Raw genomic sequence first — 24,910 nt, 5'->3', positions numbered from 1 at the left:
CATAGTGTCCTCTGGCATTTGCTTTTATGAGTGAAAACTGAAGGGACACAGGAATAGCAAGAGAGGTGCTGACAAGCATCAGGCTTTCATCTTTTTGTCTCTGGGCCACCATAAGAGCACTCAATAGCTACTGTCATCTGATGGATCAGTGCTGCCTGAAAACTATGTGAAGCACATCTGGCTCTTGGTTCCCAGCAAGATTCGCAGCACAAAGCCAGCTTAGGGATGGCAGTTGTTTGCATTCCTAGTACCAAACCCAGGAATGCAGAGGCATGAATACTCCCCACCATGTGAGCTGGCTGCTCAAGAACAGCACAGCAACAAGGGAAAACATTCCTTGCCATTCCCAGTGCTGTCTACATGGCAGATTTCTGCCTTCAGGACAGATAACTCAGCGCCTTTTATAACACTCTTTGGAAATACGAACATCTGCTATGTAGGCCAGGCTAGAGGAGAGCACAAAGCAGAGCATTCAGCACTGAATACCTGACACTCACACGGAGGGCATCTCAAGGGATGTTGCTTCGGACTAACCCTGTGGATTGGACATCTCTGAGCAGCAGGAGAGAAGTGCTGCAGTGCTTCTTTGCTTTAGTCCCTGCATAAGGACACCTGCTCGTGAGCTCCAGGACTGTTCTACAAGTTCAAAAACACAGCCACTAGAAACAGAAAGTTTGAAAGCATGCTTCAGACCCAAAAGAAAAGTTACTATGCCTGTCTTAGTTACGAATTAACTCTAACAATATGATTGCAACTTATAGAACCCTGGGGAAAGAAAAACAGTGGATTTACCAACAGAGATGTTCCCAGTCCCAAGCTCAAGAACTACATCTCCTTATGCTTCCCACCTGTAAGAAAACTCTCCTCGCCTTCACCAGCAGCAGGACTGTGGCCAACCAGCCATTTTCAGCTGTAGAGCAAAGGGCACAGCTGAAGATGCACGAGAGCACCTGCAAGACAGACCCATTTCAGGTGAAAAAAAGAAACACCACCAACAACAACTTAGCAGTTTTAAAATGCTGGTCGGCACTACCGGGAAAGCTGCCCCTTGCTCTGATGCCGCACGTCTGTAAGCAGCGCAGCCCGCAGCTCTCACGCTGCAGCACGCGCAGCTCCCCCCGCGCCCGGCGCACCCCGCACGGCCGCGCGCGCCGCCAGGTGGCGCTGTGGGCCCGGCGCGGGCGGCGCCCCGTCCCGCAGCGGCCGCGGGGGGCGGGGGGGGGGCTCGGCCGCCGCCACCCACGGCGAGGACGGGGGGTCCGGCGGGGCTGCCCCCCGCCGCAGCCACGTATCGGCCCTTCTGTTGCGAATGCGGGTCAAAGCCCAGGGGAAGGGAGCGGGCGGAGCGGGTGCGGTGCTTGGGCGCAGCCCCCCCGCCCCGCCCCGCCAAGACAGACCCCGCGGCCTCCTGCCCACGGCGGGACTCGCCACCTGGGACACGCCTGCCAGGGGTAACCCCTGCGCTGCTGCACACGGCCGGGGGAGGACTCAACCACCACCCTGACGCCCGCTACAAGGATGCACCCCCAAAACTGCCCACCAACGTGGGTGGCCGTGGGCAAGCTGACGTGGGGTAAACCCCAACTGCCCCGCCAACAAGCGCGCATGGCAAAACCCTGGTTGTGTGGGGTAAACCCCGGCCGCCCCACCGCTGTTCCCAGCGCTGGGGCAAACCCCAGTCCTGCCCCCAGCAGGGCCGGGGTGACCCAGCGGGGCTGGCCCCGAGCCGCCTGCCCCCAGCACCGCACCCCGGCTCCCTCCAGCAGCCTCCCGCTGCTGCGCCCGCCCCTTGCCTCCCTCCGGCTGGTGCTTGCAGCGCCAAAGAGGGCAGGGGGTTATGGTTTATAATTATCACAATTAAAAATAGACTTTGAATAAGCTGAACACGGAGAGTGCTAGACACCCGTTGTGCAACTGACCCGCTAGGAGGGAACCAAGTGGTACGATTCAAAGGTAATCTAAGGCACCACAGCGCGGGAGCTTCCACTAGCAGGCAAGTACTTTTAAGCTTGTTTACAAACCCACCCCAGTGAACTCAATACATGCACCGAGCAGCATTAACTTAACCACTGCCAGCTCCACAAGGAGCAAGGCAACTGCAGACCTAGTCCAGATTATAGTCTCTGCTGTTGTACTCAAACCCAAGTATTTGTGAAATTCGAGTTAGTTTTCCAGCTGGATTCCCAGGCTGAAGATCTCTCACTGAAGATGGTGCTTACATTCAAGGTTGTTTTTGGTTTGCTTGGGTTTGTGTTTTGTTGTTTTTTTTAATACCCAACCAGCTTGTATTTAAATTGCTTACAGATCTATCATTAAGATAATATCCATGAAACACTGTTTCTGGGTTTACTGCTCAGCTGATGTTCACAAGAGTTGTTCCTGAGAAGGCAGAAACTGGCCAGCCACTTACACTGCAGAAAATGTGAAGCAGTCTGAATAAAATGCTATGCAGTTCAAAAACAAAACCTGAGGGGAAAAAATCTGAAAGATTAAGAAGCTGGGGGAGGGAGGTGGTGTTTTTTTTTTTAGTACTAACTGTTTATAGTTTGGGGCTTCTACAGATTATTTATAACTAGGATAGCATTTTCAGACAGAAGTGGGATTTTTAGTATCAGCAACCTTCCTCAGAACATTTTTATTAAGGAAATATGTTTGTATGGCTGTGGAAGCCAGTGAGATGCTTGGAGTAAAAGGGCACAGAAAGAGAAGACTGGGTTCAATTAATTCCTGCTAAATACCTACCAGCAGACTTGCTGTCTATGTGGGGAGCTGGAGACAGAATTGTACCAGGGTAAAAAAGAATACTATGTCTATTTATAGCACTGCCTTCAACACTGTAGGAATTCAAAGGAAAACTCCAACTCAGCACACAGTCTTCTCATCATCTGCTTCTGTCAAGATTAAATCAGGGCTGAAATCATTCCCTTCCCCTGCAAATCCCTCCTAGGAAGGATCTGGTGCTTTGCGCAAGTAAGGAACTACCATGGTACAAACTGCTCCAGAGGTCATATAGTCTGGACTCTGGGAATCCCAATATCACCTTTTTGCTCTTGATAGTCAGAGGAGGGGGAAGAGCCTCACAAGCCTCAGCACTTCAGCAGGAAAGACCAAAGGTGTTTCACCTGCTCTGCATCCCTACTTCCCATACTGCTCCCAGCCCTTCTCCTTACACTAGATGCTCTGGGGAACTCGCAAACGAGGGTAGCATAGCTTCAGAATGCTCCAAGTGCCAGGCAGTAGGGAAGGGAAGAGGAACAGGGTCCTGGACACACAGTAATGGCCACTCAAGAGTGTCACTTACTGAGATGAGGAACTTACCCTACAGGTACCCTCTTGCCACTGCAGGGCCATCCAGACCTGGAAAGAAGTGGGCTTCCATAGGGGTGTGGGGCACCTAGTGATCAATGGAAATGATCTCTGATCTGTTAAAACTACAAATGAGAGCAGCCTTGTAAGAGGTATTAGCAAAAAAACTTAGCACAACTCTAAAAATAAGGCAGGCTTCTGGAGTTCCTCAGCTCCACTCTTCTTTTAGCATTATAGTGCTTCAGGTCTTTCCTTCTCATCTTCCTTCCAGTTTCTCTTTAATGAAACCCATTCTATCACTCTTCACAAAGCACTACCTACTCTACTCTCTTGGGGCTCCTCTTTTGTAATTCTATTATCAAGCTGTCTACTAGGTGGGGAGCAGAAGGTGCAGGACTTGGTGCTGCCTTTGAGGTACAGGTAATTATTATGTGCATCTGTTATTCTAGTTGCTGCCTCAACAGGTGGAAAACATTCTGTTCTCTGATAGATTTGCAGCACTTTGTGCTTCTGTCTTATCTTTTCTCTAAAGTCAGTCGTGTGGTGTTCTTAAAATAATAAACACAGCCTCACTGCTGCCACACAAACCCCTGGTAAATATATTTTAATGGGAATGAAATATTAAAGGATTTGAACAGTTATTCACTGAAAGCAAAATATGAACAGTAAGGTTGGGTAAAGATTCAAAGACTGGTTTGCTTCCTTTCCCTGCAGCACATCAGGCTGTACTGTTTGCACTTTAGAGATGGATAGTGGGGAATTACTTAACCCTAAATGATGGAAACAATTCAGACTACAATAATATAGCATGAGAGTTTCTCACATTACAGCTATTCCCCATACTGCTGGCTATATTTTGCCTTCAGATTCACGCACACAACTCTCATTGGATTCTGGAGGAAGTGTATTTCAAGCCAAAATGTATTTCATTGTCTTTCTCAAGTCTCTCTATGGTTTAGTTGCTGAATCCTGAGCTCAAGGACTGAGGACAAAGCTTGTCTAAACATTTCCCGGTGTCTGTCCCTGAGAGATTCCCATTCTGCTGTGGTTTATTTTGAATTTAATCTTCCTACTTTCCTAAAAACACAAAGCAGAAACACACATTTCCTCTGCCCTGGAGTGCAGGAATCACCAAATTTCACAGCAGGTTGTCCCACACCATAGGGTGGATCCAAGTTTCTCTAAAAATGCTACAAACCCTTTGTGGAGTAGCAAGGGAGGAGACAAGAAACGTGGGCCAAGTTTCTGAGTGTTGTGAACACCCTCCTGTTCCCCAAAGGGACTCTATATCCTGTTTCCTCTCCCAAAAATTTCACCTGGCTTTGGATTTCATTAGGAGAAATACACATTGCTCGAATCCAGGCTATAAGTCTTCAGTTTCTGCTGACACTGCAGAGACTACAAGAGCCATGAAAGCTGAGTCTGACCTGGGGGCTTCAAATTTACTACAACAGCAGAGCAAATTAAATGGAGAGCATGTTAGGCAGGTTGGGAAATTGTTGTTGACCAACAAATCTTCATTAAGTTCCCACACCAAGCTGTGCTGCACCTCTGATGAAACTGATTATCATGTCTGCATCTGCTTCAACTATTTCTCCACCAGGCTTAAAAGAAACTCAAACTTGCTCTAGGTCTAATTATAAATAAACCACAACGTTCATCCACCTTGCCCCTGCATGCACCCAGCTTGGAGGTGTTGGTGCATTGTTCAAACAGGCCAAGTTCCACTCTGTTCACCACCAGTTACTTACTGCCCTTGTTTTTGCTAACTCTTTTATTTACTGCCAGTGTCTTACTGAGACTTTGTTCACTGCTTTATGGTGACTTTCTGGATTACTGGTTCCCATTACCAAAGACACTGTCTGAGATCAGTTCCTGGCACCGCTCTCCAGATGTTTCAGCTCAAGAGCCACCAGCATGAACCCCCAGAGTTCCTATGACTCGCACATCCCCACAGCAAAGCCTATGCTTGGCATAATAGCAGCTTTCATAGGATTAGAGCAAAGCCTTTTTCTGATACTAATCACTGAAGGGAGGCTACCACAGCTGGGGCGTCTGACAGCCTTCCCTGCAGACCACTACTAGAAATACAGCTCCACCAAGAAAACTTCAATGCCAAGCTACTCCGCTGTATAAAAACACTACCCAATTTAAGCCAAACATAGGTTTGAGGAAGAAATGCAAGAGAAAGCAAGGGGAATCTTAACAGCAGTACTGAGAGTTACATAGCTTTAGTATCTGCAGTGTACATGCAGAGCAGGATCTTCTGCCACAAACTGTCCTTACCCTAAGGTGAGCAACAATTATTAGGTATTTATCTTCTAAATATAAGGTAAGAAATCAAAGGTACATGCAGATACAGCTTAAGTGAGTGAGTTAGCCTTCAGTATAATTCCTGGCCAGATAACATTTATGGTGGCCAAACTACATGTTGGCCATGGAGATTAGCCATAACCCATGCCATGTTATCCTCAGAGTGAGAGAACTAGAGTGAGAGAACTGAACAGAAAAACATAGATGGGACTCAGCCTTTTCTGTATCAAAGAGAAGGCATCCATTATTTGCATTTATGCAGTAGCATCTCAGCATGCAGGCTGTTACTGGTTCCCACCACTTGGGCACCACAAGCCAACCCCCCCTTCACAAAGCTGCCTCTTATGTGCCAGGCAAGGCTAACAGTGCAACCACAGCAGCTGCCTTCTAACGGTGTCAGAATTATTTTTTCCTAGTGGTTAACTGGTTTCTATGCTCTAGAAAAAAATGTTTTTGTTCTTTTTGTACCCAGTGATATACAGGATTTGGGGGCACATTTTTAACTGCTAGTTTGTTTTAGAAATACAGTAAGAGTTAACCTAAAGGACAAATTATTAGAAATACCTGCAGTCCCAAGAGCTAGCACAAATGCTGGGAAATTCGAGACCTCAAATCAGTTGCAATATAGGATATTATGAGTTCCTATTTTTTTCCCTTCAGCAGACAGTAGTGAGATTTTACAATGAGAAGAAACAATTTGTTTAGCTGACTTGGGATTTCATCGCTTTCCGTTGCATCTCTTAGACTATATACACATCAGCAAGCAAGTCTCAGCTCTGTTCAGTCTCAGTCTGACCTGTGTACTAACATTATTTATTGTTTTTAGTTTGCAAATAGTATATTGCGTTATACCCCAAAGGTCCTGATTAGAACTCGCCAGTATTTTAATGATTTATGAGGGGCACCTGGGACTGCATGGGTAGCATATGTGTTGCATCACTGCAACAGGAGTATCCTGCATTGATACCAATGTACTCCAAGAAAAAAGCATGTCAAATTCCAATAAGCTTTAGTTAGGAAACCTGATTTGACAGGTGTCCAAGCTTGCACTGGGACTGACTGCAGTTCTCATGGTGGGAATAAAACAAAACAGCTGGATTGCTTCTAGCAATTGCATTATGAGAGGATTTTCATTACTTTCTCTTAGTCTATTTCTATCTCGCAGTGCTTAAGGATGTGTTTATCCTTCCCAGTTCTGTAGCCAGAAACCTGGGCAACAGAAGCTTGCTATCAGCTCTGTGGTTTATCTTTCTGCCAGGAGATACTGGTGAGAAATACAGGCTAGTGGAACTACACTTCAAAACCTCTCTGAGTCCCACCATGGTTATCACATTGCTAGAAAGTCTCGAATCAGAGAGGTTGGGGTGAGAGAAAGAAAGATGAAGAAACAATTAGCAGTTGTTTTTAAGCCGTAAGATCAGGGCATTTAGTAAGGGATCATGCTATTTTTTAGGACATCTTTAAACAAGGACTTTGCAAGCACTGAAAAGAAGGGTCTCAGGAGCACAGCAGAATGATACAGGCTTTGTGTATCCTTGGTTTGAATTCTGTTTTGAGCACCAAAGCCAAAATCTGCCAAAGCATTCCTAGGAGACCTCATTACCAAGCATGGAAATCCAAACTTGACCATGACTTTCACCTCATAATGTAAGCTGCCTCTGACTCAACAGAGGTGGACACAGCTTTCAACCCAAACTAAACCCAAAGGTGACTCTTCACCCCAGTTCAGCTATCACTGCCAGTGTTTGGCAGTACTCTGCCCCTGGGTGGCCTCCCAGCTCAGATTCGTGAAGAGATACAGAAAAATCATCCAACATAATTTCACAACTCCACCTGCATGGTGGGTACAGTGGTGTCTTCCTCACAGACTCACTGTGATAACAGCTATAAAATGCATTTCTGTGCTCAGGGAACACAAGGGAACCACAGCTGCCACGTCTGCTGTTTTCCATCTTCTTTCCTAGCAGGTTACTCAACCCTCTTGCTATGCCAGCATTAGGATATGTGTCTGCTGTCTCCTGTAAAGTGGGTGGCATAGAGCTATCTTCATAGTACTGGTAGAGACCACAGGACAAGAACAAAGAGCAGTGAAGCTGTCAATGCTCCCAAATGGAACAGACCCCCCAGAAAAGGCAATATATTGTTTTTAAGATAGAAGAACATACCAGAGCTAGTCATAGGGGAGAAGGGCTTTGCATTGTGTCATCTTTTTGGATAAATCCTTGAGGCAGAAACTATGAATTTGTAATGGGATTCTTTGTATTCCAAAGCCTGATGTTTCCAGTGCTGGGCTTGAGGACAATGGTATATTAGTTATTGTTACAGCAGCCTCATTCACCTTCAGATGTGGCCAGCTAAACTGTGGTGGGGATAGAGGACGCTGACCTAAGGGACTACATTACAACTAGGATTCTGTGCAAGGCACAGCATGGGAAATCCTTGGCCTCTGAACATTGCTGAAGCAAGAAACAAACATGACTTCTGCCTGAGATAATTTTGGTGGTGACCTGGGAAAATTGTATCAGGCTAAATTAAAAGTATGCAACATGGAGTAAGCCTGAAGGGTAAAGCCATGACTGAGAGACTGGAAATGTCCTTTTGTCATTAAGCTAGATGCAGTGTGCCCAGCAACCCCTCTGTGGCTTTCTTGTGTTATATTCAGTCAGAGGTGAGATGTCCGGATCAACACCCCTTATGCAGAAGAGTGTAGTACCAAGAGGGCTGCTTGGCAGTCACAGTTTCACCCCAAAGAGCCATAGAGAGGGAGCAGAGAATGTACCCTGTGGTGTACAGCACTAACAGGCTGTGCCTCCGCACAGCTACGGTGCTGAGGCTGAAATGAATGACTGCAGACGTGAGCCTCCATTATGCTGGATCTGCCCCAGAGAAATAGACTCCATGTATCTCAGGCAATCTCTGAATAAACCCAAGCTTGTACCTCCCTGCATGGTCATGCTGTACTAACATCATCCAATAATGAGAGCACCATATGCTCCCTGCAAGTGCAGGCTTCAAATATTGGTAAAGCATTACTAAAAGTTATGAGAAAGCAACCAGGATTTGTGTTGTTGAGGGAGGGCGAAAGCCTTGGAGTGGTTGTACCAAAACACCAGTGTCAGCCAGACAACCCAGGTGGTTACTGACAGCTCCAAAAGGAAATCAAAATTACACATGTTACTCCTGATTTACAGCAGCCTGCATCAACATGCCAGCCTGTCTTTCAGAAATATTTCATCCTTTGAGTTTTTCAGTTTACCCATTCAGAGTATACTAGCTTAGTAGCTGTCCCCCTCAAACAAATAATTGCTGAAGATAATGGAGATACAAAGATGGAACAATCCAACTGAATTTTAGGCAAGCTTGTCTTCAAGTGGGAGCATAGGGATAGCAAGAGTGTCTCATGAATGTAGCACATACAAGAGCTGTTTAGTGCTACAATACTGGAGATTGGGATTTCTGTTTTCTCAAAAGGGAGTAAAAAAAATCAGTACTGAATGGAGTAAGGAGTTACAGACTGTCAGAACCAATCATCACTCAAGTCTGATGGCTGAAGGCCTTTGCAGAAGACATTAGCAATGATATTTAATCTAGTAGCGGAAGTTCGGTAGCCTGGCAGGGAGCTAGAGAGGCTTTCAAGTATAAGCATGCTGTTGCAGTGATAAATAGCATGGAGACGTGGTAAATGCATTTTGGACCAGCTACTCTCTTTGGTTCTTATGCAGTATGTCTGATTCTCTATCAGATCAGGTTGAGTTAAGGGGTCTAAGAATGCACTTGGCAGCTGGGAGCATGGGAGAACCAAGGGGCTCCAGAGGGCCCAGTTTTGCAGCTGAACTTCTGTGCTCAGAGCCAAAGCCCTGCATCTTTGCTGGGACTAGGGTTGGAGGGGAACCAACTTTCCTTTACTTGCTTGCCAAAAGCCAAGTTCAGGTCCTTAGAGCTCTACAGTGCTCTCGCTCCAGCTGATGACTTCATGAACACCTAGTGTCGGGAGGAACACAGCTCCCTACACAGCTTTAAATGTTTGTGTTTCCCTGCATATGCCAATGACATCATTGCCACCTGAGGGCCTGAACTCTGCTCTTGGCAGGTAAAAGCCTTACAGGTCACCTTACACTGGGGTTCTTGCTCTCAATGCATATTTATGTAATGATTGCTAGATGGCTGTAATTAAATGACTGTAAAGTGCCACCTACAAATGCACTAGTAATAAATTCTTAATAGCTGATGCTATAACAAGCAGTTACCGAAAAATATATTGTAACATGGAGATTGTTAAGTGTCTGTGCCTGTTTAATGCCCAACTTGAAATAGTTACAATACACACTATTAAAATGGCATGTAAAATTTGTAACTAGTAAATAAAAGGTCCAATTCAGCAACAAAATACATGCAAGCTTCAGTGGTGAGGAAGCCACAGAAAAGCTTGAGGTGGATCTCTGCGATCCTTCTGGAGCTGCTATCAGCCATGGTTTCCTTAAAGCATACTCCATGCACCCACCCCCTGCCTGGTGCAGACTTCGTCCCTGCCTCTGTACTAGCTCAGAAACACGGTTAGGATCCCATTTATATTACAAAAATGCAACTTTGTCCAGAAAACCCTTGATTTTGCATTCTGTGAGGAATGGGTGGGTCAGGGAAAATCCATTTAGCTGCCCATATTTTTCACTTCTCTTTTACCTAGTCAAAGCTGCAGTGTGGGCAATCTCTCTACAGAGATGATTTTCCATGGCTAAATAATAAAATAAATATACATGCAAGACCCAGAAAAATTTGCAAAACAAACAGCAGGAGGCCAGGTTTTGCACATTTGATAGGACATTTCTTAAGATGAAAGGATGGCTGCTTCTGTCTAGCCACCATCAGGAACCACACACATGGTTGGTAAATACAAGTGTACTAACCAGCTGATGACAAGATAATATTTTATACTACAGTTACAGACAAAAACAAGGCCACTCTGCCTCAGGGTCTGCATGCTGATGTACATCCTGAAACAGTAAAGATCATCAGGCCTGAGCTCTGCTGGCTGGTCCACAGACTTGCTATTAAAAAAGTAGACATTTTGAGGCTTCTAAAGCCTGGTAACCCATAATATCAGTGGAAGCTGATACTGAGGGAAAAAAACCCAATTGGATGTTTTCCTCTCCTTGTGCTGCTCAAAGCTAGAATAGAAATTGATTTAGTCAGTATGCTTCTCAACAAAGGAGCATGGTCTCTGGAGAGCAAGTCCACCTAAATGAATTTTGCCAAGTCACGCTAAGTGGGTGCCTTACCCTAAATGTATAGTGGGGTTAAAGTTGTGGGTCTGGAAGCCTCTACTAAATTTGGAATTGCTGTTCAGATTACATCCTCCAGCTGCTGGAGAGATTTTCTTACCAACAGTTGGCTACCCAAATGCCTCATGCCTTGCTGGAAACTGCCTCTCTCTCAGCTTTCAAGTCCAGTACCTCAGTCATCGCTGTATCTGATTCATACCATCTATATCCCACAGTGCTCCTAGCAATTGATAAATTATGGCTCCAGTGAGAGTATCGGGTATAACACTAAGGAAGAAAGAATGATGACAGTAATACTTGTCATTTGCGTGGAGATGTAGCAACACAAAACCCCCTCTCAAACATATGTTATCTTGGAGGAATCTTTCTGAGGGATAGGCTTTCTGAGAAACGTTCATGACTTTTGAATACACAAGAGGCATGAACTTGACACAACCTACTTTGTCCAAGCCCTGGGCTTCAGCCTGGTCTTTTACTACCACAAATCAGTCTATTTGAAGAGAGTCCATCTCTCTTTGCTGAGATGACAAGGTTATAGCACATACCAGCCTCAGAAAAAAGAGGATGTAGAGCACTTTGTTCTTGGGATTTAGAATTCAGAAATACTTTTACTGAAGCCAGAGGAAAATGGCTATGTTCTACCCATACACAAAAGGCAATACAATGCTTGGGATGAGGAAAATATTCAATACATCATTGAAATGAGGCATTGACATCCTTATATTATACTCAAATCCCCCCTTCATCTTGTCATTGGAAAATGCAAGGAAAAGCAGTCAGGATGGAGATTACTCTCTGGGACAGGATCACTTTCCTTTCTTCTAGGATAGCACATATACAAGGTCCTGCCCACTCTCATAGCAAATCCACTAATGAGTTTCCAGAAAGGTGGCTACAGATACAGGCACAGAATGGTGACACATACAGCCTGTGTCATACTCTTGGTCACTCTAGATGATCAGAATTACCTTCTGCTCTTTGACAAGCCTCTTTGATTGCAATTCTCCTGCTAGTAATAATTAAGGAAATTCTATTACACAGTTCAGATACAATTACAGCTGTAGTAAAACCAAATCAAAATTAATCTAAGTGTAATGGTAAAATTTCTCCTACACAATTGAATAATTACTGCAATACAACTCCAGCAGGGCAAAGATCAGGAACATTTCATATGAATATAATTTAGAAACTGTTGTTTTAAAATTGTATTTCTCATTCAAAAAACACACATCACAGAAACAGATTGACTACAAAAAGCAAATATAGAGGAATTGAGCTGAGAATCATTAAAACATATATTTAAATAAAGAGCAACCACATTATTACATATAATCATTTTCCTTTCACACTACTTTGCTTTAATATATTCATGCTCCTTATAAAACATTACACAACATTTTAATCATAGCATTGTTTTCTTTAAATACGTGCATTTCAGTAAATGACACTTGCATGTATAAATTTAGTGAGTTAAAATGTTAGACTGATGCTAGAACTGAACAATCATTTATTTAGGAAAAAACTGCCTTGTTTTCCTGTCTGTAAATTTTCTATGGAAAGCTATTATTTTTTTTTTCAATGTATTCATTATTCAGCATATTAGTTGACCAGTCCTACAGAGATTTCTCTGCTTTTGAATCATTCACAGCCTGTTAGTTCCATTTATTTTGGATTTGAAAATTTGAACCACAGTCCTTTTTTTACTGGGCATAGAGTTTACATGAACTGATGTTTTTTTCAGTGAAAACAGTGTGACCTTAATGCAGATGGACTAAGTTTTGTACACTTTGTCAGTAGCTAATGTATATGTTTCAACAGGAGTAAATTCCTTAGCTATAATACAAGATCAATGTGAGCACAAGCTGAAAGTCACTTTAGGATAATTCTGAAGAAGCTCACTCATCTTATAAAGACCATTATTCTGCAATTTTCAAATCCACATAACACACACTACCTTCTTTTGCTAGGCCTATGTAGTTATGCTCCCTTCTAGGAAGACAACTATTAAAAAAAAGTATCTGTCAAGAAGCACTTTCCCTAAGATGAGCTATTCTTCATAGTTATCTGCCCAGCTGTTAAGGAATGGGGTCATGGACTTGGAAAGCACAGCTCCCAGAAAGTCTGCATGAACGAGTTGCTGCCTGTGCCTCCCCATCTTAACAGCAGCTTGAACTCCACAATGTCACCAGGACTTTTGGGCAGTGCCCTTCTCCACTCCTGGGAGGCTTAGGAAAGCAAGGCTGACAGCAGCCTTCACTCCTCTGAGGCTAGGCATTATGAAAACCGAAGTATTCGTACAGTGGAGAGGGCAAGAGGAAGGGATAACAGGTAGTACTAAACAAGAAAAAAACCAAAACAGTTGAAAGCAACTTTATAGGGAGTGAGAAGTGCCCTAGAGTAGTCATTAGCCACACTGAAAGGAATGAGACACATCAAAAAAGGGGACCGTTTGCTGCAGATATTATGAGGTGGGAAGGACTGGAGGAAGCTGTTATTCTTGCAAGTATTTAATGAGCTGGCAGATGGTCCTGTGGTCAGGACACAGGAAACGCAAGTCCCAATTCTGCTGCAAAACTCCATGGGATCAGAAGAGTCACATTGGTGTGAGATTGCCAGCAGGAGCTGGGCAGACCTGGTGCAGTGGGCACTGGGGTGGCCAGTGTCAGAGAAGCTATCAAAATTGACAGGAGATGCCTGTTCCAGTATGGGAATTCCTCCATGCCTCCTCTTCCATAAAGCCTTCCAAAATGGGCAAGAGCGACTGCTTTTGTTTTCACAGTACAAGCTGACACTGAAGGAGATACGCACTTTTGGGAGGGGAGCACATTCCACAGTGGAGCTCTTTGTAATACAAACAATACAAGACCATCCTGGAAACATCATTATTTGGTGAAAACTTATTGTATTCAAGAAGACAAGGCTGCCTGTGAAGGTGGCAGAAGGTGGTGTACTGAAGTAACAGAGGGCCTCTCTTGGCAGCTGGGTGGCAAGGCAAATCACCCAAGTGCATGGCAGAAGGGTGGCTTCTAGTCAGTGCTCAGTGGTCTAACACTGACAGAGCAGTAGTCACTACTCCTCTCTTTCATTTCTGTGGATATTTCAGGGACTTAGTTGCTCCATTTCTCCTCCAGCAAAACAATGGATTAATGTAACGGTACAACACACTCCCAAAGCAGGCTAATCTTTAGTCTCTCTGCCTTTGTGCATGCAAAACCAAATATTTTTAAACAATATTGCACCCAAATGTGAACTTAAGGCTAGCAACAGTATCTTGACTGGAAAGTAGAAAAGCCTTTCACCACAGTTAGTGTTTGGAAAGCAACTGTCAATGGAGATGCTTGAACATATATACAATACAACCTATTTGTAAATGATAGAGATGTTCAGCAGAAAGACTGAAGATTTCAGGCTTGCTGTTCTGCACTGTTCTACCCCAAACCATCCCTCTAATCATTTATGCAAAAGACATTCCATAGGCAGTGCCAGAGCAAGACTTTGGCTCATTGACTACAACTTCACCCATGTCCTATACAGATGCTTCTGTCCTAAAGCTGCCTAAGTTGACAGATTTCCTAATCTTTCTGTAATGCAGAGACTTGACTAATTTTTAAAACATAAAAAAAAATAATTATAAATATTTTCTTAAAACAGAACTCTGTTAACAAACAGAATTTCTATTCCCCTCTTTCAAAATCCTACCAACAGCTGAAATCCAGGGCTAACACAAAGAACCACTATTTCAAAAGAAATATACCACATTGGAATGGAGTAATTCCAAAGATAAACTGATGTCTAAAAACAGTGTTTCTTCTAGTACCTGAAGTACTTTGATTTAGTACATTTGATTAGAAATGGGACAGTTCTTGGAGTGGGCAGAGAGGAATGCAAATTAAACGACTTGTTAAAGCAGATATATTAATGCAGATATGAGTGGCAGCTGGAATTACTATAACTTTCTCATTCAGACTTTTTTTCTACCATGAACATTTGTCTTGATGTCAACAAATATGGCTGATAACTACCACTGGAAAGAACCAAAATACTCTTTACAGAGCTTCCTCTGTTGAAACTGACAATAAAGAACTAAGCAGTGAATAAGATTTTTGCATTACCAATTCTATTCAGCTCAGTTTGTTAACAAATTCTAAAAGACAAATCAGGTAAAGTATAAACAAGGAAGTCTTAGTTACATGGTTAAAGAAAAAACTCAGCATAACAAATTAGTAACTTGTTTCTATACACAGTGAATAGCTACGCTTCGGGTTGCGTTCCCTGTTTCCAGTTAAAAGCTCATGCTGGCATATTGAGGCCAGGGACATTTCACTGCAGTAGTAATAGTGTCTAGAATTACAAAAAGTTGTATGACCTTTCCCACTTACTATGAAAAAATCTTGAAAAATATAATAATGAAGTTCTAATCAACTGCTCTATATGAGTAGTCAGGTTAAAATAAGCCTACTGCTGAGGCCCTGAGCCTAGCAGTTTGCAAATGCTTTCACTTACAATTTTCCATAATAATATAAAATTTTATTTTAGGAGCACAGGCTTTGAAATCATTGACTGAACCACAACGTGGGACTATGTGGAGCCACGGTACTGTCGTTGTTTAGATTGCAACAATATTCCCACATCTAGTCATGGCCTCTGCTGTGATAAGCATATAAACACACAAGAGAAAGACAGTACCTGCCCCAAAAAGCTTACTACTGTAACTGGGCAACCTTTATGAGGGGGTAAGGGAAGGTGAGAGGAATAGAGGTCAACCCCAGAAATGTCTGTGGCTAGTGGTGAATGTCTGCCCTCCACCTTTCAGGATGGCCTGGGACTCCCTGTGCAGCAGGGACTTACTGCGCCCCAAGATACGAAGTGCCTCAGTCTGGACCCCGGGCAGCCAGAGTGCTGGAACACCATCCCTGGAGGAGCTGCGGCGCCTGCTGTGGAGACACACACCCCCAGCAGGGCATGTGGACGAAGTCTGGCCAAACCTTTACATTGGAGACCTGTAAGAGAGAGGGAAGGGTTGAAGGTGTTAATGCAACTCTTGGATCCCCACCCTGTTTCCACAAAAATCTTCCACTTTTTATTTAAAAAAGAGAGATAGACACTAACTTAGAGACCCCTCACAGTAAGATTAAGGGACTGAACTGTGCTCAGAGGATGCCATAGCACAGAGAAAGCGTATGAAAAGAAGGTTCCCCCTCCTGATTTCTCCTCTTGCATCAGTACAGGAGTCCCAAACTGCAAGAGCCTGGTGGGGCCATGGCATTGGCACTGCAGGCAAGTCATGCCTGAGCTAGGTAAAACAGGTTCAACCTCTTCTTCTCCTCACATTGCTACACAGCATCAGTCCCCTGAACTGATGGATGCTCAGCAGAGGTGACTTGGTGAAGAAGCAAACCAGAAAACTCTGCTTGTGCAGGAATAACACCACCATCACCACCTTTTTATTTTTCATCCATTGAGAAGAAACACCTAAACTTGGTATTTGGGAGCAAAATGCAGGAAATGTAGAAATCAGTTTCTTAATGAGTCACCTTCTGTCTTTAAGCATTTTTGTGGATACTTCAGACCTGATTAACCTGTCAGAAAATAGCTACTACAACTTCATGTGGTTTTAACAAACTGCACCACCAGCAGCATGTTCTACCCCACATTGTAATGCAGCAGGCAAACATAACCCACCATCCCTCTTCCAGGTACATTGCTCGTGACAAAGAGCAGCTGAGCCGAATGGGCATCTCCCATGTTGTGGACGCTGCTGCCGGGCGGTTTCATATTGACACCGGAACCAAGTTCTACAAAGACCTGCTTGTGGATTACTATGGAGTAGAAGCAGAGGACAACCCTAACTTCGATCTCAGCATTTACTTCTACCCAGTTGCTCACTACATAAGAGCAGCACTGAATTCCCCAAGAGGTAACTGGACCATCTGTGCATGCTGCATACCGTCTGCCTAGGAGCCAAGTAGAGCAAGTTACCAAATAATATTTGGCATAAACCAACCACGTGCGGATGTGGGTAAGATAGGAAGATAATCAGCAAAATCCTTGCTGTAGCTAACCATGGGCTAAGTACAAGGCCTGAGGCTAGTTGGGGATCACTAGTGTTAAGGACAAACCTTCACAAAAGCAGGTCTCCACTTTGCCACAAAACTGTAGAGATACCCACTCAGAAGGAAGTGATTTATTAAGATAACAGTTACACACTTACCTGTTTTACTTCCATCATGGTGAGCTTTCATATCAATGAGGGTCCTAAACCACTAACTACCCAGATTTATCACATGCAGGTGTAAGATCTGAACCACACCTTACAAGTCAGGAAAGGGAGAAACAGTAATTGAAACTAGTGTACCTCCATGCCAGAGGTAGTCTCAGCGTTTACTGCTGTTTGGAGGGGTTGATCCATGCTGTTAGAAAGTATTTGCTTTTGTGCAACTGAGGGCTGCATTTGGATTTCAAAACCACTAACATATTTGGGGAATTTGGATCTGCACTCTATTCTATTGCAGCATATGCTACTTGCAATTGAAGTCAGCATTGGTGGTGCTCCAGAGAAAGGTTCAGATCCAAGATCTTTTTGAGTGTGTAAAAAAAGTTCCAAATCAATTGACAAAAGACAGGTAACAAAAGATGAATTGTGGTGACCACAAAAGCAAACAAAACCAGTGCTTTGCAATATGCATGCCGAAATACTGAAAGTTATGAATGCAGAACAAGTTAGGGCAAACACAAAGAACTCATCATGTCTAGAGTGCATATTTATTCCTGCTTCCATGATTTTAGATATTACTTTACTGAACTCCGTATGGAAGCAGGGTTCTGGGAATGGAGACAAGGTGAAATTCAATCATATACAGTTCAGCTGTTGCTGACATTCATCATTTTAAGGAAAGTGCAACAGTTTAGAAAATATATAAACAAGATGTTCTGGAAGAATAATTTCCTGAGGTATAGAAATTCAGCAGCTAAATACCCATGACCTGCACAGGGATGAGACAGGGAGGGATTGTTGTTCACATCATTTAGAAGAGAAAAAAAAATGCATTTATTATAGGCAGTGATGCTGAACAAAAAATTATACCAAGTGACAAGAGGCCTGTTCATATTAAATTCAGGATGTAACGAGGTACTTCTGTTTGATTGAGAAGTCATTTAAGACTGCTGTTTAACTATTATGAGCAAATTGAACATATTTTTTTTTAAAATGGAATTAAATTACCTTTTTCACCTGGGAGGATAAGTCAAAGTTAAGACTGTAAGAGGCACAAACATATTTAAAACTATTAATCAAATACTCATTAGAATTAAGTAAGAACTGTTACTCCCATCATGCTTGATAAAATATCTGATGCTTTGCACCAGAAGTTGAGAAAACAACATGAACAGACTTATTCCAGATTTCTACCTTAGATAAATAGAGTATGTCTTCGGTGATGTAAGGAATTCATTTTTAAGGCAATTTCTTCAAACCCAGATGTCAGAGCATGAGCAAAAGGAAGAAAGGGAGCATGTACCACATGCTCCCAATTTGGAGCTATTCCTGTCACAGTGGTCAATGGTTGCATCACTCCTTGAACTATTTCCTTCAACATTTTTGTTGTACAGATTAAGAAATGCATGCAGTACTGTTGCAGCCATGCCACATAAGAACTTTTTTATGAACCCGGCTTCCTTGGCTGCCTTTCTTTCAGCAGAGCCCCATGTTCCTTTGCCCACGTAACAGAGCTGTTTGGGAAGGCCCAGCCAAGAGCAAGCAGATGCACAATCTGCCCCCTTCTGCAAGGAGAAACATGGTGTCAAGGAAGTACTTGCTGTCTGACTCATGCTCCTGCTCAATGGGCAACACCTTGAATATCCATCTTGCCCCTTTGCAACGCCAGCTGCACAATTTGCATTTTTCTGGAGTGTAGCTAAACATAAGCATAAATCAGCAGGGTTTGGTAAAGCCTAGCAGAAGAGGGAGAGAAAGAGAACTTGAGAGCACAGATGAAAGCATGCCACAAAAACAAACTGACACCATGCAGACGGAATGATTCCCAAGGAGAGAGCTTCTCCTTTAATTGACCTCCAAACACATTTAAAACAGGCAAGTTAAAATTACCCACGAACTTCCCAAAATGGCAAACCCTCTCAGTGGCATTTCCTTTCTTCCCCTTCACTGGAGGAAAAGAAAAGCTAGGCTCCCTCTCCTGCCTTCTTCTTTGTGGTGGTGGTTAGGAAAGAAGCTTAACTTAGGAGGAAAAGGCTGTAGGTGTATTACATACTTGTCTGACCTCTCACTGTCCAGCAGGTGACAACCCTTACCTGTTCCAGGAGGCATGGAAAGAAAGGACACGCCATCATTTAAAGCTTTCCAAAGGCTTCTTGCTGCTTTCAGCTGTGACAAAACAGACACTTGATTAATCACAAAATAGACAATTGTTTCTGCACCTGGCTACAGGATGGCGGCTAAAATGTAACAGGAAATGAGAAAACCATAGTGGAGTGGGAAGAACCCCTGGGGCCCACTAGTCCAGCTGAGTTCTCCTGGTGAGCAGCATAATTCTACTGGATTAAATAGAGCGAGGGCAGCTGGGGCGTTCACTCCGGGTGACAGATCTGGAGCCTGGTCTTAAGCCAAACTGAATCCATCCTGCAAGAAAGCTAGGGCTAGTTCAGGACATTTAGCTCAGTTAATGATGAGTAACAAAAGGACAATAAGATATTATGTGTTTTAATGACTGATTTGTTCAACAAGATTGAATTTCCCAACTTGAATTTGGCCAAAGTTGGATGTGCAAACTTTATCCCTAGTGCAAACCCTTTGATGTCAGTAGAGTTACAGCAGGCATGAGCTGGATATAATATCCATAATCCGTTGTTAAAAACCAAGTGTTATTGTTCTGCACAAATCCCAGCCAGATGACAGTTATTGTCTGTCTCTGCAAAAAGTAGCTTGAGATGTGCAGTGCAACATTTCAAATAAGGATTGCAAGATTTAATAACGCCAGAAGCTAAGTGCCCCCACTTCTCCTCAGTTAATCCCATTATTCCTGAGGGATCCTGTTACATGCTCAGAGAGAAGGTTGCAACACAGGCCTCTAATGTGGGATCAGTTCAACTTCTCTTTGCACTATGTGTTAAAACAAATGGGGGCAGGGAAGGTAGAGTCTCCTTGTGACATGGATTCTGTGGTACAGAAGATCTGGTGATAATTTCCTTGCCCACCCCATGACAGGGGCATGCCACTTTACCAGGCTGTGGTCCAGCAGCCACCCAGGAATCCAAGCCTCGGTGCTTGGGACAGGGCATCTCCGCTGCCTCCCACGACAGGCTGATGCAACCCGCCGTTATCAAGACCACCACAATCAGCCCACATGGTGCAGACACTTCAGGCACTAGTCAAATGCTGGATATCATGGTGGGTTCAGAGTGTCACTTAACCCATTGACAGCTACTGCTAAGAGACAAGGATCTGAGCCTGTAAACAGAACCACACAGCAACACAGCTTTTGTCTCCTGACTCAAGTTTAACATTTCATTTGTTTGCTACAAATAATCACATAGTAAATTCACATCTGCTTTCAGTAGAGCAGCTTTACATTAATTAAATAATTTCACATGACTGATGTATCTGCAACAAGCAGTCATTTTATTATCAGTGTACCTGCATTTATCATAACCTCTGTGCATGATGAAACAAGGCTAACAACGTGGGAATAGATCCTGCACATGTGAAAGAGAAAATATACCTGCATCCTCATGGGAACAAGTGTATTAGGGAGCCATGCAGATTAGGTCCAAGGTCAATAGTTGGGGCTTGTCCAGGGTTTTGCTGAGACACCTTCTAAAGCCACTTGCTGATCTAGCAGGACTCTTTTGAAGTGCAAATTAAGCCAGAGAAGCAGGGAAGAAAATTCAGTGTGTTCTTACTTGCCACCTCCTCCTCTCAGACACAGAGTTAGATATAAAACGGTGGAGATCCAGTCTGTACAAGCAGAAGCCTGGAATTTGTTCTGCTTTCAACAGAAAACAAAACCAAACCAAAAACACATCAGGCAATACTTAATGGCAGCATCCGTACCTGTGCTCAGCTTGGTCTTCAGTTCCATACTGCAGGTGGGGCTGAGACTTTTCCAAGGCAGAAGGCTCCATCTGGATGAAAAAGAAAAAAAAAAAAAGGTCACAAGAACCATTTTACAGAAGTTATAATCATATCAGCAAGTCTTCTGTCTGCCATCCAATTTGTGGCCAAATTTAGACTGAATTTCAAAATATTTAGTGATTCCAAGTCCAACATGAAAGCCATCTATTTTTTATTGTGTTTTGTTTGTTTTCCCCCCTTCCTGCTACAGTTCAAACCATAAATATAGTTACTTTTTCTTTTAGTTTAAGAGTGCTGGTAGCTTACAAGTTTTCAGACCAAAAAAAAAAAAAAAAGAAAGTAGTTCTGGTTCCAAGAAAGTTTTTCAGAACATGCTCTTCCTTGGTTTCTGTTATCTGGGGTTTGCATTAGCTTGAGTGACTGTATTTCCCCAGTCCCTGCCACTACATTGCAGTTAGGCCTATTGCAAACTACTAAAGTGTGGATTTTTGACAGACCTTTTGAACTTAGCATTATTTGTAGTACATCTCAAAGAGAAATTGTGCTCATGACTCCTTTACAGTTCTCTGGAAATCTCAGACCTGGGTTATTTGGGTCTAAGTGCCTCCTCCAGGGAAGGTAATAGAGCATACATATCCCACAAGGTTCACATGAAAGCTACTGATAGTGCAGCACATTAAAAAAAGTCTAGTGAAAATTCCAATTAGCATTACCTTTTAGCAGGGGTGCAAAGCATTTCTGCATATTCCCATAACAAAGTAGGACTTCCACAGAATTAGTGGAAGTGACAGACTGGTGAAATTTAACTTGAATAATGGCATCAGGATCTCAGTAAATTCTCAGTAAATTCTGTAAAGCTTTATCTGAATGAGAAAACTAATTGAAATCACTTGACCTTCTAATTCTGCAAAACTGACATTACATTGGAAAAACCTCTCCCTTCCCCCAACTGTTTTGATGCCCAGTCTAAGTCTGTCATCAGAGCTGGTTTCACCACTTCCTTGGAGACTATATTTGTCCCTTTATTTCTACTGAAGACATGTCTATCTTTAGGGCTGAGCTCAAATTTCTCATGCCAGGATAATCAAAGGTGGCTGTCTCACATACATTGTGGAATTCAACACTTCTCTCAACATGCTGGCCAGAGCACGTTTTTACAACACATGCTCACACTTGCCAAGCATGTGGCTATGCCATCATCATTAGTCAGAAAGGGAATAGTTGTTAAATACTCTGTCACAAACAAAATGGGATTTAAGATTAGCTGCACACAAAGTACCCAGAATTAACACTTGGGGAGATGGGGGCAATCAGTCTGAGGTTTTTGGCTGGATCTAGGCTCATAATCCAACAACAATATTTTTGTCTTGCTCCCTGGTAATAGAGAAATTAAAGATGCCATAAACACAAACAAAACAAAGAACTAGCCCCAAAAAGCTGTCTGTTCTTTCTACCACTCCTTACATTTTACAGAGAAGCAGCATCTAAGATACTGTATTCCATCTCCAAAGGAAAAAGAAAGCAACATGGGATTGTTCTTACTGATTTTTGTCTTTTTCTGGATATAAACTGTACTGTTGATAAATTGCATTTTGTACACAATTAGTAAAAAAGAGACTATAAATGTGACAGCCTAAAAAAATTACAATTTAAAAAATGCAGAAAATATTTAATTTCAAACTTATGAAGATTTCCAGTGAAGTGTTCTGAAATTTTCATGCTAAAAATACAACCTTCTTTTCTGATTGCTTAATGGGAGACAGAGCTGTCCATCAGGTGGTCAGAAGTTCCAATCTGACTCCAATCACTGGTTACTTTAATAGTGCCCAATTGCTGAGCCACGGTCTCTGCAAAAAGACTACATCTCACTGCAACAAAGGACAAGAGAGTTTGAAAATTTTCAGGCATGGCTATAATTTCTCAAGAGAATATTTTCCAATAAAAAATTTCTCATTGAATCTACCATTTCTGTTGTAGTTGAAACATTTTACAATATTTACAAGATGCAGGTTTTCAGGTTTTAGAATGAGCTCTTTGTTCACATCTGGAGGGAAAGGACTACAAACCTGAATTTTTTCCATTTGAAAGCAATGCTTTTGACAAAATTTCTTTTAATTCTACATTAAAAAGTGTTTATTTTCTTACAGCATGGGTCAAAACCACACATTAGAAACACAGGAATCCAACATGATACGGGACTGTGTTTCTCAGGCTGCTTCACTTAGTGATTACAGCAGAAAAACCAAAAGCTGAGCAGGGGAAAGGAGGGAACTATACTCCTGGATCCTTGGAAGGTCTTCCCTGAGGCTCACAGCAATATGGAAGGACTCACAATGTTACTTTTAATGAACTCCTAATAAAGAGGCACACCTCACATTGACATCTCTGGGGAACTCAAAGCATTTAATAAATTGTTCTTCTAGTGACCACCTAATACAGAAGGGAAGATAAAGGCATTAGGGAAGGAGAGTGACTATAGAAGTACAGGGTAGACTATAGGAATATAAAAATATAAATAAGCTAGTGCAAATGGCATATACAAACAGGAGCTATTCTTAATGGCAACACCCATTTTTTCACACACTTCCAACCAGGTCTGGGCAGCAGTCAGCACCCTCAGAAAGCATTACTGCTCTAAGCAAAGAAGTAAAAAGAGCTCATAGAAAACCACAAGTGTTCCCATAACAGCAGCAAGCATTCCTCAGTATGGCATATCTGAAATCCCAAGTTTCCAGGCCCTCTGGTAGTAAGTAACTTGCAAATGCTGCTCCAAACTTAGCCTCATAAGTATGAAGACTTGAAGCTTTGCCAGCAAGTACATCACTCCCAAAACCACATATGAGCAAGCAGGGACATCATGGATGGCAGGCTGGGCAGGAGAGCCAAGGGCATGCCATCAGGCTGACAGCTAAGTCCAAACAAGCAATCACAGATCCTGGAATGTAACTATGAATGTTCTGCAGCAGCCATTAAAGCTCACTGTTCCCCCACCAGGGGAACACCTACTTGCTTCAGCCCTGGTATCAGCACCGCTTCCATCTCTGCTCCAGCATGACAAACCCCATTTGGCTTCTTAGCATAATGGCATCTCGCTCTCCTTTTTCCAGGCAAAGTACTAGTTCACTGTGCAATGGGAATCAGTCGATCTGCAACTCTTGTCCTTGCTTTCTTAATGATCTGTGAAGATATGTCTCTCGCTGATGCAATTCAGACTGTGCGCTCACACAGAGGGATCTGCCCCAACTCCGGCTTCCTCAAGCAGCTTTGGGAGCTGGACCTCCAGTTAGGAAGGGGGAAAGGCAGAGAAGACTTTAGTGCTAAGGGGACCCGTCTCCTGGCACCAGACTGAGAGATGCTGCCCTCACTGAAGACAGTAAAAAGATGCTGTCAGGACTGCACTGAGAAACTCCTTGGGAAATGGCTGAGCTTGAGCAAACTGGTAGGAGTTTGGTATGTATTTTTTTCGGTAAGCCCACTAATTGGAAAGAAAATGAAATAAAGAAGGATTCAAACCAGCAGTTTTGCCCACCTGGGACTGTTTATTTAACTACATGTTGGGCAGGGCATAGGGAGCAGTTGGGTTTTCATGCAGAATTAAAAGGCAACACAGTCAACTCGAAAAAAAATACTTTTTACTTGCTTATAATTGCATTTATATGGCAAGAGGGAAAACAGCTGAACTAGTAAAAGAAAAAGAAAGCATGAGGGTTTTAAGCAAATCTTTTAACATTTCCCATCCAGCTGGCATAGTACAAGACTTCCTTCAGGTTTTGCAAGCTCAAATGCTCCTTCAGTCTGACATAGTGCCACTAGTCAGGATCCAAGCACAGAGGCTCTTGCTGGGACCTTCACAAGCCCTTTTAGCGAATACTCAGAACCTAAAAAGAGCAGATACTGAAGTTGCCAGGCAGATGCTGCACCCTGG

General features: G+C 43.1%; 1 protein-coding gene and 1 long non-coding RNA gene across 2 annotated transcripts in view; one reads left to right on the top strand and one right to left on the bottom strand.

The window, feature by feature from the left end:
• Positions 1-1,900: 1,900 nt before the first annotated feature.
• LOC127383467 (dual specificity protein phosphatase 13-like) lies at positions 1,901-24,503 on the top strand. The gene is made up of 4 exons (XM_051616399.1): positions 1,901-1,986; positions 15,705-15,900; positions 16,595-16,815; positions 24,093-24,503. The coding sequence occupies exons 2-4, from the start codon at positions 15,713-15,715 to the stop codon at positions 24,332-24,334; spliced, it is 651 nt and encodes a 216-aa protein (XP_051472359.1). The 5' UTR covers positions 1,901-1,986; positions 15,705-15,712; the 3' UTR covers positions 24,335-24,503.
• LOC127383471 (uncharacterized) overlaps positions 1,905-24,910 on the bottom strand; it is a 37,217-nt gene continuing 14,211 nt past the window's right edge. The window contains exons 4-7 of the long non-coding RNA XR_007889215.1: positions 20,965-21,035; positions 19,206-19,278; positions 15,705-15,898; positions 1,905-1,986 (exon numbers count right to left, since the gene is read on the bottom strand). This is a non-coding gene — a long non-coding RNA (uncharacterized LOC127383471). The remainder of the gene's footprint in view (positions 1,987-15,704; positions 15,899-19,205; positions 19,279-20,964; positions 21,036-24,910) is intronic.

The sequence above is a fragment of the Apus apus genome, chromosome 4, assembly GCF_020740795.1.
Source record: "Apus apus isolate bApuApu2 chromosome 4, bApuApu2.pri.cur, whole genome shotgun sequence".
In the NCBI taxonomy this organism is placed as follows: Eukaryota; Metazoa; Chordata; class Aves; order Apodiformes; family Apodidae; genus Apus; species Apus apus.
This window is presented reverse-complemented; position numbering and strand designations above follow the sequence as displayed.